The 16,254-nt window shown below is 48.0% G+C and overlaps 1 protein-coding gene across 1 annotated transcript; it reads left to right on the plus strand.

Annotated features, from left to right (window-relative positions):
* Window positions 1-252: 252 nt before the first annotated feature.
* Window positions 253-9,444, plus strand: LOC311428585 (ubiquitin carboxyl-terminal hydrolase 42-like; the record flags this gene model as incomplete). The annotated part of the gene is made up of 15 exons (XM_084539967.1): window positions 253-481; window positions 1,232-1,432; window positions 2,025-2,135; window positions 2,295-2,397; window positions 2,602-2,669; window positions 2,826-2,896; window positions 3,428-3,510; window positions 4,429-4,540; window positions 4,918-5,058; window positions 5,253-5,353; window positions 5,817-5,958; window positions 6,639-6,920; window positions 7,726-7,814; window positions 8,349-8,396; window positions 8,799-9,444. 15 exons carry the CDS (start codon window positions 253-255, stop codon window positions 9,442-9,444), a joined length of 2,427 nt encoding a protein of 808 aa, XP_084396093.1.
* Between the last annotated feature and the right edge of the window lie 6,810 nt (window positions 9,445-16,254).

Genomic DNA, 16,254 nt, shown 5'->3' on the forward strand with positions numbered 1-16,254 from the left:
GAAGGGAAAGAAGTGGCATCAGCCACTAGTTCTGCAGAAGCGAAAAGTAATACTGATAGAGTTTAGATGGAAATTTTCACTTTGTGTGTTTAGTTTGGGGATTCTTTTTAAATCATTCATACCAGCGATTTAGTTCTTAAGGCTGTTTCTTTGAGATTAAGTGACAGGACTTCTGTTACTCTTTTCTTCTTGGAATGCTTCTTGATAGTCTTACGTCAACCAGAACTTCTGTCTCTGTCGCAGATGTGAACAATGACCGTAGCTAAGAAGCCCAAATCTTCAAAGCCTAAAAAGCCCTCTTCAAGGCGGTCTGGCAAATCCAAGAAACCAAGTCCTAAAATACTGATGTCACGCACCGCCAACTGGGGCCGGATAGTGCCTGCAGAAGATTCAAGCCAAGTCTCTGTGGCCCAAGGACGTGGAGGTGCTATTTACTGTAGATCATCTGAAAAATCTAAGGCTTTTGCCCCAAGAGATCTAAGTAAGTGTGCGTTTTATCCTGCCTCCATTGTCTTCAAAGCAAAAGTAGAAAATGCAGTTCTTACTTGTTGCACTGATAGAGAAGGGGACTACCGTGAACAAAGACTTGAAAAGCGAATCCCCTAAGGCAACTGAAGTGACTGATGTTACAGAAATTAATTTTGATATATTTACAGTCAACAGAGAAATATGGGGAGCTTTTTGTAATGCAGAGATTCCTCCATGTCTTTTCTGTTTTGCAGAGAAAAGTGTTTGATTGTTGCTATTCACAGCTTCCATTTTTCACAGGTTTTTTGAAGGATAACATTGCTCAGGAAAAGATCTGGTATCTGTAGGGGTACCGTCATTCCTAGTTCCTAGTTTTTACGTTTTTACCGTATAATTTCAAGTCTAAGTTTGTGGTTTAAGTTATAATACGGAAAAAAACAGTAGTTGAGTTAATCAGGTTAAAGATTATAGATGGAGAGGAACTTGGCATTAGGTGCTACAAACAGAATGGCAGTTAGCCTTGCCTTAGAAAAATTAAAATGGTTGACTAAAGTTTTTTTTGTTTTGTTTTTGTTTTTTTCCCCCAAAACATTGTGTTGACCAGCCAATTTGAATTTGGTGGTATTAAAGCTGTCTGCAATAAGTTTTTCTGGTTTGGATTGTAGCTAGCTCCTCTAGGTGCTCCTGCAGAATAGTATTTTTTTAAATACCTTTCTTCGAAACAAACAAACAAGATCTCTTTTTAAATTTAACTTTCTTGCAGTCGTTAATGATGGAATTGCTCCGCCACAGAGCATTCTTTTTCCACCTGAGAAGATTTGTATGGATTGGCAAGAAACACAAAGTGTTGGAGTTGGCCTGTACAATCTTGGCAACACATGTTTTCTTAATGCTACTCTACAGTGTTTGACCTACACACCCCCACTTGCCAATTACATGCTTTCTCTTGAGCACAGCCAGTCATGTGAGTACTTTCTAACAGTATTTTGAATCTGTTGGATAGCTCTGAAGGTGAAAGAACAGCAGTGATTCTGTGAGATAAGCTTATTTGCCTGATTTTACCTGTAGCAGCTGGCTTTGAGCACTGTATTAGCAGTGGGCTCCGAATAGCATATGGAGTGCAATTAATGCACCATGTTTTATTTATTTAGTTATTTGTTTGTTTGTTTGTTTGTTTGTTTATTAAAGGATCATTTATTGCTTCATGGGAATAATGAAGTGCATTGGACAGTAATGCATTTGGTAGTAATTTTAGAGAGTAATACATTTTGCAGCCTGTGGAGTTCACATTCCTGTCAGCCTTTACAACTGCGACTTTGCAGTAGTCTTTTAGATTTCTCATCACAAAATGCATTTGAATACAGGCTTAGTGGATATTTTTCTTCTGTCAAGTTGTGTGAAATGAAATGTTACAAGACTGTTGGGACATTGGCATCTTGGGAGAATAGAATGTAGCAAGGAGAGTGGATATTGTATCTACAGTTTAAATTGTACTTAGATGTTTGTAGGTATGGATATTTTGCTGGACTGGGATGCTTTGTTCTTTCACTCTTCAGGTCGTGAACAAGATTTTTGCATGATGTGCACGATGGAGACTCACATTAACCAGGCCCTGCGTTGCACTGTTGATGCCATCGAGCCTACGCATGTTATCAGTAATCTCAGTCGTAAGTGGCTTCAGATGTGTTTCTTTTCGATAGCTTGTAATCTTCAAATAATTATTTGATGTGTCTAAGTGGTTTTAACACTCCAATGAAGAGAGATTTTAGAAATACAAGAATGATTTCATTTTTAAATGAGGTCAATACTATCATCTTCTTATTTAGGAATAGGACAACATTTCCGTTTTGGCAGTCAAGAAGACGCACACGAGTTCTTGCGCTATACTGTTGATGCTATGCAGGAAGCGTGCTTGAACGGAAGCACCGAGTAAGCATAAACAAGTTCACTTTCATACATTCTCTAGCACCTTCTAGTCCTTTATTTACTCTCAGAAATGATCTCTAGCACCTTTTAGTGCCTTATTTACTATCAGCAACGCAAGTCTACATCATCCTTGGTTTTCATCAAACTCTTTGAAGAGTTAACTCTGTGCCTTAAATCTTCTGAGGTCTGATTATAATTTATTTCCAGATTGGACAGATCTTCTCAAGCTACCACCATCATTCATCAAATATTTGGAGGATTTCTAAGATCGAGAGGTACTTGAAAAAATATTCCTGTCCTTAGAACTGATCTGTGTCTTTTGTCGGTAGTAAAGCAGTCTGTAGTTTGTCTAAAGTAGTATCTGTCAACAACTTGAATTTGGGCAGTTAGTCTCCTTCACATAATGTTAAGCATTTATATTTTGCTTCCAGTGAAGTGCTTGAATTGCAAAGCAGTTTCAGATACGTATGAGGCATTTCTTGATATCACTTTGGATATAAAGGTAAGATGTTTTCTAAATATAATTCATGATGTTTAAGTACATGCATAACTTTCTAAATTAAACTTGTTTAACTTAAAAAACCAAACCACATATAATGTTAAAACATAAGAGCTTGGTGGTGCTAAGGAAGTGGATTGGACTCTGTCCTTCCGTGGAACCCATGTAAATAGTCTCCACATTTGCATTGGGTTTAAGGGGAAAGAATTCTCTTTCTGCAAAAATTATAATGCTGTCATACTTCTTTGTTGTTCTACCTCAATATACATCTAATTGTTAGACTGATGAATTTGTCCCCAGTATTGATGACAAAGCACACTATAGATGCTGTGTAGGCAACTGGGAAAGTATTTGTTCCAAAGTCAAATGCCTTCCAGGTGAGGTCAATGCTGAGCATGCTCTTTCTGCCTCCTTCTTCACAGTGCTCCTAGTAGATCGCTTGAGTATGTTAGTAAGATTCTCTTATAAACTACTAGTATGTGTCTGGAATTTTGAATTACGGTGACTTTGCGCTCTTCTTTCTCGCTGCTCTAGGCGGTTTCGTCTGTTAGCAGAGCTCTGGAACTCTTTGTGAAACCTGAAGAGCTGGATGGAGAGAATTGCTATAAATGTAGCGAGTAAGATTTTGACGACTTAGGTCTTAATCCTAGATGTCAGTTTTCTATGTTGCATGACTCTGTTGGACTACCTCTAAACTTTGGATCTACTTACAAGTTTTGTGGAAGTTTATAAAAGACTTGGATTTTTGTTTCTTTGGAGGGGGGAAGTCTTGTTCATAGGCATTCCCTATGGGTTTGCAATTCTCTGGCTTGTATTTTGCCATCAGAATTCAAAAAGAGCTACTTTTGTTCTTTCTCTTTATTAGCTCTCGACAGTACTTTTCTTGATGTAAACTGCCCAGTTTCCGTTGTTCTCTGGGCTAGTGGCTAATTTTCACTGCTTACACCGTAGGTCCTACCTTGGAGCGGGCAATGTGTCAAACTGAACTATTTTGTTTCAAAGGATGGCAGATGGGTTCAGTGTCTTTCCAGACAAGCTCAGTACATGAAGACTTCCTACTGTTAAATGTCTCCCTCCTGTAGAATGACCATGTGTTTCTGTTGTATTTTTGATGTTGATAGTCGACCTATGTTGGAGATTATTTGCAATTTCTAGCCCTGGGAACCAAGGCTCTCTCGTTCCGCTTTCAGTATTTGTATTTCCCTTGAAAGCTGAAAGAATGTATCCAGGATTGGAGTTCAAATAGCCACTTTTGTAGACCAAGAAATGGTACCTTGCCATCCAACCTGGTCATACCCTTTTGTGAGAGATTCCTGTTCCCGCTATGCTCTGAGTTGTTGGGAAAATTGACCTTCTTCTGTGTATTAACAAACCTGACACGCAGTGCATGGGTTTATGAAAAGAAAAAAGACCAACCTATTATGCAAGTAAATATCATTCAAATAGCATAGGCATGCGTGAGACATTAAAAGGAGTTTGTTTTGGGGGCGAAAAAAGAAGATGCCTTCAAACACTTATCTCTGCTTGTTTTTAAGGTGTAAAAAGATGGTTCCTGCATCCAAGAGATTTACCATACACCGTTCTTCCAAGGTTCTCACAATATCACTGAAAAGATTTGCAGATTTCACAGGTGGAAAGATCAACAAGGTATATTTACCACTGTAATGCAACTATATCATTGCGTAATGGGACATCCCCCAAAGCTGAAAGTTGTTAATATTTTCAGACAATAATTGTAGACTAACGACTATGGCTTATTCTTTCTCTTAATATCAATAAAGTTCCCGCTTGACAAGAAGCATATGCTTTCCTCTGAGAAGGCTGATTCATCAGGAAACCGTTCTCTGCAACTTCTAGTCTTAACCGTTGTTTATGGGAAGACTTATTTGTAGTGAATCAAGAAATATATTCGAGAAATATATTCTAGAAATCAATTCTAGTCTGTGTTTTTTGGAAGTGTTTTTCTCTGGCTAGTCCACGAAGTACTCTGGGATAATTTTTCTATCTTCTTGATGTCTCTTTAGGAGGTGAAATATCCGGAGTATTTGGACCTGAGAGCCTACATGTCGCAGTCAATGGGAGAACCACTGCTCTATGCCTTATACGCGGTGCTGGTACATCACGGTGTCAGCTGTCACTCAGGACACTATATATGCTATGTAAAGGTAGAAGTCAACAGCATTTCTAACAGGGTAAAGGTTGTGCTGGCAAACCAATTAAAGCATGACTAGCAGCTACTGTTTCTAGGGAAAAAGATTTCATTATATTTTTATTTGACATGTGTGTATTTTGTTCCTATCCGTGATTTCAATTGGAAAACGTGCAATTCACCTAAAGAAATCGTTGTCTTTATTTGCAGGCTGGTAATGGACTTTGGTATCAGATGAATGATGCTAAAGTAGTGCGTACTGACATTAAAAGAGTTCTTGGTCAGCAAGCTTACATACTTTTTTATATCAGGTAATAACAAATCTTAAAATGTGTTCAGAAGAGATTTACTTTCCTGTTATTGATATTTTTCTGTTTTGCAAGTGTTTTTCTTGCTATCCCGGGAGAAGATTATTATTTGTCTAATTCAGTTCTGTCTAACCTGAAATTCTCTGTGTCGTTTATTGTCTTTTGTTGCTTGGCCTTAAACTGCAGCACTTGTGTAAATTGCTATCTATGTGTTATCTGTAGCTGGCTACTTTAGAGAAGGAGAGAAATGAAGGTCATCTGTGGTGTAAGAATGAATTATTGCTCTGCAAGTGATAGTCTTAGTAGGAAGACTGTTCTCTACTTTTCAGTCTGTAGTCTTGGCGAAGCCTTCTGTGGAGAAGGCTTCCATATCGTATGAGCTGTTCCTCTAAAATGATAGGATGGGATTTAATCCAAGAGTAGGCTGAAAGAAAAACTAAACTACGATCACTGCTCTTTTCTGAAGGCGCTATGATTTGACACTTGGAGAACGTGCGTTTTACTTGCCAGCACCATCTTATCCCTGTTCATTCCCTCCTGGTCAGCAGGGGGCTAATAGTAAGCAGGCTGGATTTCTGGGACCACGACTTCTTCCTCATATGATTAAGGTAATTCAGGGAAGCGGGAGGGCAGATAACGGCACCAAACTGCTAGTGGGTTTGGGGTTTGGTGTGGGGTTTTTTGTTTGGTTTTCGGCATCTTAGTTTTGTTTTCCTTCCCACGCTGCAGCTTTCTTCACAGCCCTCATGCTACAGCCAGAGTCATTCAAACAGTGGTTACTGCTAAATTGTGCAGCCATGCGACTCCATTACTTTATACCTCCAAGACAGCTTTCTAAAGCACAGAGAGCTATGCTCTTTGACTATTTAAGCAGAGTGTACTAATCCTCAAATCATTTAAAAGAGGACTTGTTTTTCCTATCCTCGTCACTTTAGCTAAGACAGGGAAAACTAAATGTCTTATTCCTGAGCACCAGAACGATTACTTCAGGCTTTTCAGGGTATGTTTAAAGGGGAAAATAAATATATTTGGGAATAGCAGCAGGTAATGTTAAGTTGCTTGGCTGGTTTTCAAAGATGATGTTAATTTGATACCAATCTGCAGTAAACCAAAAGCAGGAATTGAATACGCTTATTGGACTTGCATTTATCCTTAAAGGGCAGTGTGTTTTTCTTTTTAGGTGTTAAGACCATTTGTAGAAACACTCAGTAGGAGAGTTTTGTGTTTCAAAATGTTACATGCAGTGTTTGCGTTAATCCATCTTGCAATTTCTTCTTTTTAAATACAGAATTCAAGCCGTTTAAATGGAAATGGATCCATAAAAGAGGACACAAAGACCACTGGTGTCACCCTAAAAAGGCCATCTTCAGCACCACCAATGGCCTGTGTTCAAAACCAGGCAATTACCAGGCCTTCAATGACTGATACGTCAAGAAAACAGAAGATCACCATCAGTATTCACAATAAATTGCCTGCTCGTCAGACTGTGTCACAGCCTGACTGTCTTAGCAGTGCTGTGGAGGATGAAGATCTCTACCAGGCTGTTCCTTCATCCACAATTACAAATTCGGTAATGCAAATGAAGCAAATGCAAACAAACAAAAAAGTTTCTGATGAAATTTTTGTGGAGCCAACAGTGAATGAAAATCCTAAACTCAGCTCTGATAACACAGTCCCTTATGGTGCAGAATCTTCAGGAAAATCTGAGGAGGAGTCAAAGGGCTTATTTCAAAGGAATTTGAAATGCAATGCAATGTCCTCTAATGGAATTTTGGTTGGAAAGGTAGTCCGTACATTGCAGCATTCCAATTCTTCCTGTCAGAATGCTGACAAAGGAAGATCCCAGCATGAGCTGCCAAAAACAGATTCACTAAATGGTGCTATTAGGTTAGTTACTGAATCTAAAGAAAACGGACTGAAACTTGATGATTCCACTTGCCGAGTTGAACCTGTTAAACCTTCTGAGATGTTCTTTTCTAAAACAAATGGATCGCTTGAAACATAGATTTGCTCCATCGAGAATTTCTCACCTACGATGTATTCGGGAGTGTTTATTGTGTTCCTAATTCAGGTGAAATACTGAGAAAACACAGCACACATGTGATCGTAAGACTTTGTGGTATTATCTCCTTAGAATTTGCAGACCTGAGCTTACATTAGAACTTGTCAACTTAAGCTCAGCTGAGATAAAAATTCCTAAGTTTCCTAAAGTAGATTTTGGGGGGTGAGTTGGGGTTATCTTTGAAGTGTAGATAATGCATACAACTCACAGCGGTCTTGCTTACCATTTAATGGAGACATTCTGACAAGACTAGTCCTCAGTACTACTACAAATAGTATTTTTTTGTCTGCTGACTTGTGCGTTTTAATTGCAGATGCCTGGAGCTATGCCTTCAGTCAATCGAGAAGTCATCACGGAGTCCTTCAGAGCCAGCCAGCTGAACAGCTTGTCAGAGGAAATGAGGTAAAATGAGCACAGTCTGATTAAGACAAGACTTTATGGAAGTTCGTTACAGTTTTATCTGTCTACTAATAGTATTTAATGGAAGGATTTAAATTAGTACAATTCCATACTGTGTGTCCAGTGTCACGAACAGAACTAATGATCAGCACTGAGCATATCACTCTGATGCAGGTTGGTGCCTCAAGGAGAACTTGTGTTCCTTTATAGAATGTTTTTCCATTTTTCTCCACTGTCTGGAGAAACACTGGCTGTTCCCCGCTCGCCCCTATGCCTTTTTTCTCAGAGCAACAGGTGGAAGGAGACAGATGCGTTTGCTTTTTTAGTGCAATGGCTTCAGAAGCAAGAGGGGAAAAAGCACTTTCTCTGGGAGCTGAAGAAGGTGTCCTAATCACAGGAGAGGTTTCTAAATGGCATATCATTGCGAGGGTTCCTGTAGTCCGGAGGTTTTTGTTTGTTTGTTTGCCTTTGGAAGGTTTTACTCTTAATATTCACGTCCTTCAGCAGAAGTGAGAAATGGGTTTTTATTTTATGCAGTGTTGCGGAACCTCCGAAATCTCCTGGGAATGATGAATACCTCGCCCAGTACCAATGTGATGACTGTGGAGACAAGGAGAAAGCAAGAAGATCAAAAGAACGTGACCTCATTTCAAAAGAAAATGTTTTGTCCGGCAAAGAGTCTTGTGAGCCTGGTGAGAAATTGCGGCAAACTTCCTCTCTCAAGTCTGACACTGAATGTAGCTCTAACAATCTTTCTTCCTTAGCTATTGCAGATAGACGCCAAGATACAAAGGACAAGACTAAAACCACTGAGAAAGAGCATTACCGAAGCAAGAGGGAACATGCTCCTAGTGAAGAGAAGGAGAGTCAAAAAGCAGGTCCTTCCAGCAAGAGGAGGTGTTCTCAGAGCGTGGAATTTGTTGAGCAAAAGAGTCACAAGCAGGAGTACTGGGAGGGAAGCAGGTACAGATCTTTCCCTCGTGAAAGAAACAGCCCTGAGAATGGCAGAAGAGCAGTCAAATATTCAAAGTACAGATCTGGCAGCGGAGGAAGATCAGAACAAAGTAGCAATAGGTACTACCGATCCAAAGGGGAAAGAAGTTGGAGCAGAGAAAGATACTATCGAGACGAAGCACGGAGATGGGAAAGATGTGGCTATTACAGTGATTACTATTCACCTCATGCGACAGGAGACAGTAGAGAGAGAAAGTTCTCTCACGGCGATTCAGCCTTTGACAGATCGACTGCAACTTACTACAGCAGGTCACATAAGCATTATCATTACAAAAGCAGATGGCCTCACGGTTCCCTCTTGAGAGAGGAAGATGTACGTCGCTTTGGCACACCCCGAGCAGACTTGCATCGTTGCTCGGTACCTCAGCAACATTCCGGAAGACATTCTCGTGAAAGACATGCGCTTCCACCTGTGTCAGCTCATTTGGAGAACTGTCGCCAGAAAAATGAAACAGAAGGAAACAGAAAAAGAAAATATACCCGTGCAGAAGGTAGTGAAAGTGAAATAGAAAGGAAAGACAGAAAGATAGAAAAGGTGGTGAAAAAAATGCAAAAATATCACAAGTTCTGGAAGAAAAAGAAGTCTAAGGATAAACATGGAGAGAAGGATTCCAAGTAAGCAAGGATTCCGGCATACTCCGCATTTTTTATCCTAATTCTTTTCTGGGTGCTTCTCATGTCTTCCTTTTTTTTTTTTTTTTTTTTTTTTTTTTTTTTTTTTCTGGTAGTTTCTAAGTTCTTTAGATAGCACCAGCTGGCTGGGGATCATGTTGTTAGGTTGATCAGTGAAGACAGGAAAGCTCTTGCTGAATTGTGTCAGAGCACTAGCTTTGGACCACATAGTTCGAATCACATCCGTACACCATTCCAGATTAGGTTAAAAGATTTTTTCTGCTTGCACGTATTCCAGAGCTAGCCGTTGTTAATGATCTGTGTACAAACCAGGACCTATGGTCCTTCAATCTGACAGCTTAAGTTTGCTGCATCTAAAGTAAGTTGCGTGTGCACAAAGCACCACAAAATAGCTGACATGCTGCAAATCATCACCTGTGGTAAAATAAATCAGGTTTCATATAGGCAACAAGTGCCACATCTTTTTTTCCCTTTTTAACTTGCATGTTTCTTTCAGACTTCATGATTTGTGTTTCTGTGCGCTCCGCTTTGACAATGCCAATCGCAAGCGTAAGAAAAAGAAGAAAAAGGAGAAGAAAAAGAAGAAAAAGGAGAAACACCAGGAAAGCAAAAGGCTCCTTGGAACACTTAGATCCTCGTTTCCAGAAGATAACACGGGAGAAGAAGGAAGAATCCCATCCTCCAGATGGCTCTTCATGTCAGTAATGCAGAAGTGAGAGCAGTAAACAACCTTACAAGGAAGGGAAGACTTCCAGTGCAGGCGAAAGCAAGAAATACTGCTCCATCGCATCCAACGACTATACTAAAGGTAAGCGGCCGCAGCGTGTGTGAGGAATTCCTTTTATATTAATCTCGAGATTATTTCAAACAGTCTTGAAGTGCTTGATGACTTAACAGTCTGCAGATTTATTATCAAATCAAAAAAAAACCCCACTTGGTAGACTATTTTTTTCCCAGTTTTGAATGGCCACTAGGAAAGAAGGCCTGAAATAAAGAGGTTAAAGGCAAATGGTTTTCATCTGGTTTGATGATGAAGTGGCAAACAAGAGGAAGAGTTGCAAGCTCCCTTCTTAAATTCAGTCCAGCCAAGTAGGAAAAGTAAATGTGGACGGACAGCTGTATCTTGGCAAAGAAGATAGTAGGGAGCAAGGAGGTTTAGCAGTCAAGATGGAAGGTGATGCCATGAGGCTTAGAGGCTAGTAATGTTCTAATGAACATGGCCAAGTCTTGCGCTGGGCAGCCTGCTTGGGTCCAAAGCCTGCAGTCCTCCCCAAGATGTCGGCGAGGGGCTGGTGAGCCGTTGGGACGGAACCCCCGTTGCCCGGGTTCCCCAAGCAACCGCCCCACTCTCCAGCCACCATGGCAGGTCCAGCAGCCGGCTCCCGCTCCTCCCGGGGCTGCGGCCCTGCTGGCGAGCCCAGCGCCCCAGAGCTCAGCCCAGCGGCCTTTTTCCCACAGAGGGTTTCCCCAGACGGCTTCCGCGGCTTGCGCAGACGCAAAACTCCCCCTTCGTCGTCCCAGCCGTGCCGCCAACGGTGGCTGCCTGGCTGCTGCCCTCCCTCCCCGGAGCGACGGCGCTGCCCTTGCAGCCCCCGCAGGTACCCACCCTCCCCTCCGCGCTGCCCCAGGCCACCGTCTGGCACGTGGTGCCGGGGGTCCAGGGGCAGGTGCTGCAGCTCCCCGCCGGGGTGCAGCTGCCACCTGGGGGGCACCTCCCAGCCCAGGGGCACCACCTGCAGCTTGGGCAGCTCCCCGCCGGGGGGCAGCTCCCTGCTGTGGGGCAGCTCCCCGCCGTGGGGCACCAGCTGCAGCTGGTGCAGCTCCCCGCTGTGGGGCAAAACCTGCAGCTGGTGCAGCTCCCCGCTGTGGGGCAAAACCTGCAGCTGGTGCAGCTCCCAACCATGGGGCACCAGCTGCAGCTGGTGCAGCTCCCCGCCGGGGGGCAGCTCCCCCACACCGCTCCTCCCTGTGCCCCCGTCCATCAGTGGGGACAGCCCATGGTGACGGGGACACTGGTACCCCACCATGCGCTGGGGCTGGGGCCCAGGGCCGTGCTCCATGGGGAGCTCCTGCACCCCGCAGGCACCTGCCTGTTGCAGGCCCCCGCCCAGCGCAACCCCCCGCCACCCCTCGTCCCGGGGCCTCCGCTGCGGGGGCAGGCGCTCCCCACGCCCCGCACCCTGAGCAGCAGCCGGGGGCAGCTGCCGGAGCCCTGCTTGCACGCCGTGGGGCTCAGCGAGGACCAGGGGCCCCCGCTGCCCGGCCCCACTGCCCCCAAGCCTGCCCAGGCTCCAAGGACCGCCAGCACCCAGACGGCGACGCCTGACGGTGAGTTTGGGGCTGGCACAGCCGGCCGCTGGGCGCCCCACACCCAGGGGCCATGGGAAAGCTGACATCGCCCGTCTTGGGGGATTTTCTTGCTTCGTCCTCAGCGGCGACAGCCCCGCAGGTGCCTGAGGAGCCCCCGCAGCTGCCCGAGCTGGGCCCTGATGCCTTTGCCGAGGCCTTTCCAGAGCTGGCAGGGGACAGCCAGCAGCTGCAGCACATGCAGGACGAGCTCCTGGCCGACCTGGACATCCCCATCCCCGGCATGGAGGAGCTGCTCAGCTGGCTCGATGCCGTGGAGCCCCAGGACGCCTTCCCCGATTTGCCCAGCAGTCCTGCCCTCAGCCGCTTCCTCTCGCAGCTGCCCGACCTCTGCGAGGACATCGAGGAGCCGAGCACGCAGGGACTGGAAGCCACAGGAGCCCTCGGTGAGGTCCCCTCAACCCCTGGGCTGCGCCCCGAGAAGCTTGAGGGTGGGCTGTCGCTGCAGTCCCCCGTCGTGCCAGCAGTGAGCCCCCCGCTCAGCCCTGCAGCCAGTCCCCTGCCCAGTGCGCTTAGGAGCCCCCTACCCAGTCCACCCCTGAGTCCCCCCAGGAGCCTCCCTGACACCCAGCTCCTCAGTGCCCTTAGTAGACCCCAGCCCCAACCCCCCCAGCGTTCCCTCAAGACCCGCCCCAACCCCAAGGGCCGCAGTCCCCTTCGTAGACCCCAGCCCAAATCCCCCCCGAGTTCTCCCAAGAAACGCCCCAACCCCAAGGGCCGCAGTGCCCTTAGTAGACCCCAGCCCAAATCCCCACCGAGGTCCCCCAAGAAACGCCCCAACCCCAAGGTCCCCAGTGCCCTTAGTAGACCCCAGCCCAAATCCCCCCCGAGTTCCCCCAAGAAACGCCCCAACCCCAAGGGCCGCAGTGACCATAGGAGACCCCTGCCCAAACGCCCCCTGGGTCCCCTCAAGAGCCCCCCGCCTGCCCCTGCGTCCACCGGCACCAAGCGGGGGGCCAAGCGCCCTGCGCCCAGCAGCACCCCCGGGACAGCGCAGAGCTGCCAGCACAGGAGGCCGACGACAGAGAACCCCCCCGGCAAGGAGAGGAAGACGCTGCTGGGCCAGGCTGGCCAAGGCCGCAAGAGACCGTGCCAGGGGAAGACGGGTGGCAGCAGCACGGTGGCTGGCAGCAGCAGGGAAGCAGGCAGCAGCGGGCAGCAGCTGGCGATCAACAGCAGCACGGCACCCAGCAAGAGAGCGCGAAGCCCGGGGGCTGCAGGGGGGCAAGGAGCAGCGGCGCCACCTCCCCGCAGAGCGCGGCTGCTGCCGGAGACTCCGAGTGGGGAGCCCCGTGCCGTGCGGCCCCAGGACAGGCTCTGTCCCCAGGCCAGCGGGGCCAAGACGCTGCAGCGCCAGCAGCCGGGGACAAAGACCCCCAGCGAGACTTTGCAGCCGCTGGGGGCCAGGGCCAAGGCGCTGGGGCCAGCGTGCCAGCTGGCCTGTGTGCAGCCGCAGCCCACCTCCAGCAGCCCCAGCAGCATGCCCAGCGCCCCGCCGACAGTGCCAGGCTCCAGCGCTGTGCCCGCTGCCCCCCGGCCCCCAGCTGGCGGCAAGGAAAGGGAGGTGCCAGCACCACCAGGCAGCACAGCATGAACAGGGGACGCTGCCATAGAGCCGGCGCCCAGAGCGCTGGGCCTGCCAGCCGCGTGAAGCACGTGCTCCAGCTTCAGCCACGCTCCTCAGCCCTTGCCCCTCTCGCTTGCCCTCTCCCCTCTCTCGTGCTGGAGCTAGGGGATGGGCTTGCCACTCACAGGGATGGCAACAGCGCCAATGGCAAATGCGCGCGCGCCTCACCCAGGAAGGTGGCAATGGCAAGCTGGGGAGATGCTGGCAGCAGCTGGGCTGGGAAAGCTTGGCCATGGCAACTGCTGCTTGGGACACCAAAGGGCTGAGAGACAAGACTTGCTTCTTCTTTCGGGGCATTGCTCTTCTTTCCTGCCTTCTGGATTAAATTCCTCTCCTTAGGTGGTCACTCAGCAAGGCCTCTGCCTGCAGAGCACTTCTTCTTGCACTGGCATGCCAAGGGGATAAGAACTGGGAGGTTTTGGGGACAGCAAATGATCAGTGGGATGGGAAGTGATGATGGGGATAGCAATTCATTGGAATGGGACAAATGGGTTTTATTTGTATTAAATTTAAATTTTTAAATTTTCATTTAATTTATTGGTTTTCTTATTTATTTAATTAAATCCACTTTATTGACTGTGTTGTACAGTATGGCATTGTTTTATTATTATAAAATTATAAGTATTTAATAGTATTAAATATTTTTATATATTAATATCTTATAAACTGTAAGTATCATTATTTATTATTTTGTTGGTTTTTATTCCTTTTCTACCCTATTAAACTCTCTTCATCACAACGCACTGGTTTGGACTTTATTTTTCCTTCCGAGTCATTCTGGATTCACTCCGGATGGGGGGACACTAGCGAACGCCTGTGTGCTTCAGATCCAAGGTCACCTTTGCCCTCATTCAAGATACATATTTGCATCTGTTGTTGTGAAACAAAATTAACAACAGGAACAATAAAGTTACCTACTTGCTAGCAGCAGCTCTACATTTGCTGGGGTCTGCTCTGTGCATTTTGAAGACCATTCCATGCTCTTCAGCCCCTCCAGGAGGAAATGTATGGTTCTAGGAAAATGCGTCTTGACCTGATGCAAAGCTGTGACGCAGCCTGCAGCTGCTGCAAGCCCTGGCATTTTACCTTTAGCCCCTCCAACAACTCTGATGTTCCCTGCATCGACTTCAACCACTGCGGCAGGACCTGAGGCCCCTCAAAGCCTTGTCACACACCCTGCGGCCCCTCGAGCCCCTGGCATGTTCCCTGCAGCCCCTCCAGCCCCTGGCATGTTCCCTGCAGCACCTCCAAGCCTGGCACAGGCCCTACAGCTGGCTCCGGGGACGACCCCGCTGCTGTCTCAGGCACCAATACACACAAGGGGAAGGAATGCATGCAGAAGTCATCTCGTTTCGGAAGGGCAGAAAGTCCTCCCAAGGAGGGGAAGGAGCAAGAGGAAGGCGAGGCAGCCTACCCCAAGGTAGGGCCATCCCAGGGCACAGGAGGCTGTTGGAAAGGAGATTAGATAGAAAAGCAGCAGGAAGCAGGTGATCCCCATCCCTGGGTGAGCTGCGAGCCATGGGACAAGATTGCAGCTGTCCTCCAGGCGAGCACATTGTCAGCTGGCTGCTGCGCTGCTGGGATAGCAGCTGCGGGAGCCTGGCAGCAGAGGGCAGGGAAGCCAAGCAGCTGGGATCCTTCTCTGGGGAAGGGGGCACTGAGAAAGCGCTTGAAAACAGGGCACAAGCCCTCAGCCTCTGGAGGCGTGAAGGAAAGGGATCCCTTCTGGGAAGATGCTGTGGGCTTGCTGAGGCTCGAAGAACAGACGGTGCTGGCTGCTACCAGCGTGCTGCAGCAGCGGCAAGACAGAGCCGTGGTGGTTTTCCTCAGCTGGGCAGCTGAGCTCCAGCACAAGCGCTCTCTCCCTGCCCCTCCTCCAACGCCAAGGGGAGAAAAGAGGCTGGCAAGGGCTCAAGGGCTGCCAGAAGGACAGGGAGATCACTCCACAAGGAGCGTCACGGGCAAAGCAGGCTCAGCACAGCCTGTTCCAGTCCAGCCCGGGGCCTGCTCCTGCGGGGGCTCTCCACAGGCCGCGGCCTCCTCCAGGCCACAGCCACCTGCTCCACCGGGGGCTCCTCCAGCCACAGGGGGGCTGCAGCGTGGAGATCTGCTCCACGGGGGACCCATGGGCTGCAGGGGGACAGCCTGCTCCACCAGGGGCCTCTCCCTGCACAGGCCGCAGGGGAACTGCTGCTGTGAGCCTGGAGCACCTCCTGCCTCCTGCTGCACGGACCTTGGGGGCTGCACAGAGCTTTCTCACTCCTCCCTGAGCCAGACGCTGCTGGGCAGCAGCTTTTGTTCCCTTTCTTAGATGGGCTCTCCCCCAGGCGCAAACATCATCCTTTTGCTCTGCGTTCTGGGCAGCAGCGGGTGGGTCCCTCCTGGAAGGAGCCTCCTGGCAGCGGCCCTGAGCTCCCATGGGGCAGCTGCTGCATTCTCCTCACAGAGGACACCCCTGCAGCCCCCCGCTCCCACAGCCTGGCCACGCAAACCCAAGCCAAGACACCGAGCGAGCCTCCCTGATTGCCAGCCAGCAGCTGGCTCAGCCTGGGACCCCAGGCCAGTGCCCACAAGACTCTCCTGGGCCTTGAAAAGCAAGCCTTGTGGGGACGGAGCACCCACAAAGAACGGACTCACACAACAGGTCTCCTTGCCAACACCGCCTCACAGACACCTGGGCCTTGAGCGGGTAGCTCACCTTGAGCGAGCTCATTTCGTTCCCAGTAGCTGAAATGTGCCCTTTCGGGGGCATTTGGGGACTACAGCGTGCTGCTGAGAGGGATGTTGGAGCTCCTGCAGGGC

This window comes from Aythya ferina (assembly GCF_964211825.1).
Source record: "Aythya ferina genome assembly, contig: HAP1_SCAFFOLD_96, whole genome shotgun sequence".
NCBI classification, from domain to species: Eukaryota; Metazoa; Chordata; class Aves; order Anseriformes; family Anatidae; genus Aythya; species Aythya ferina.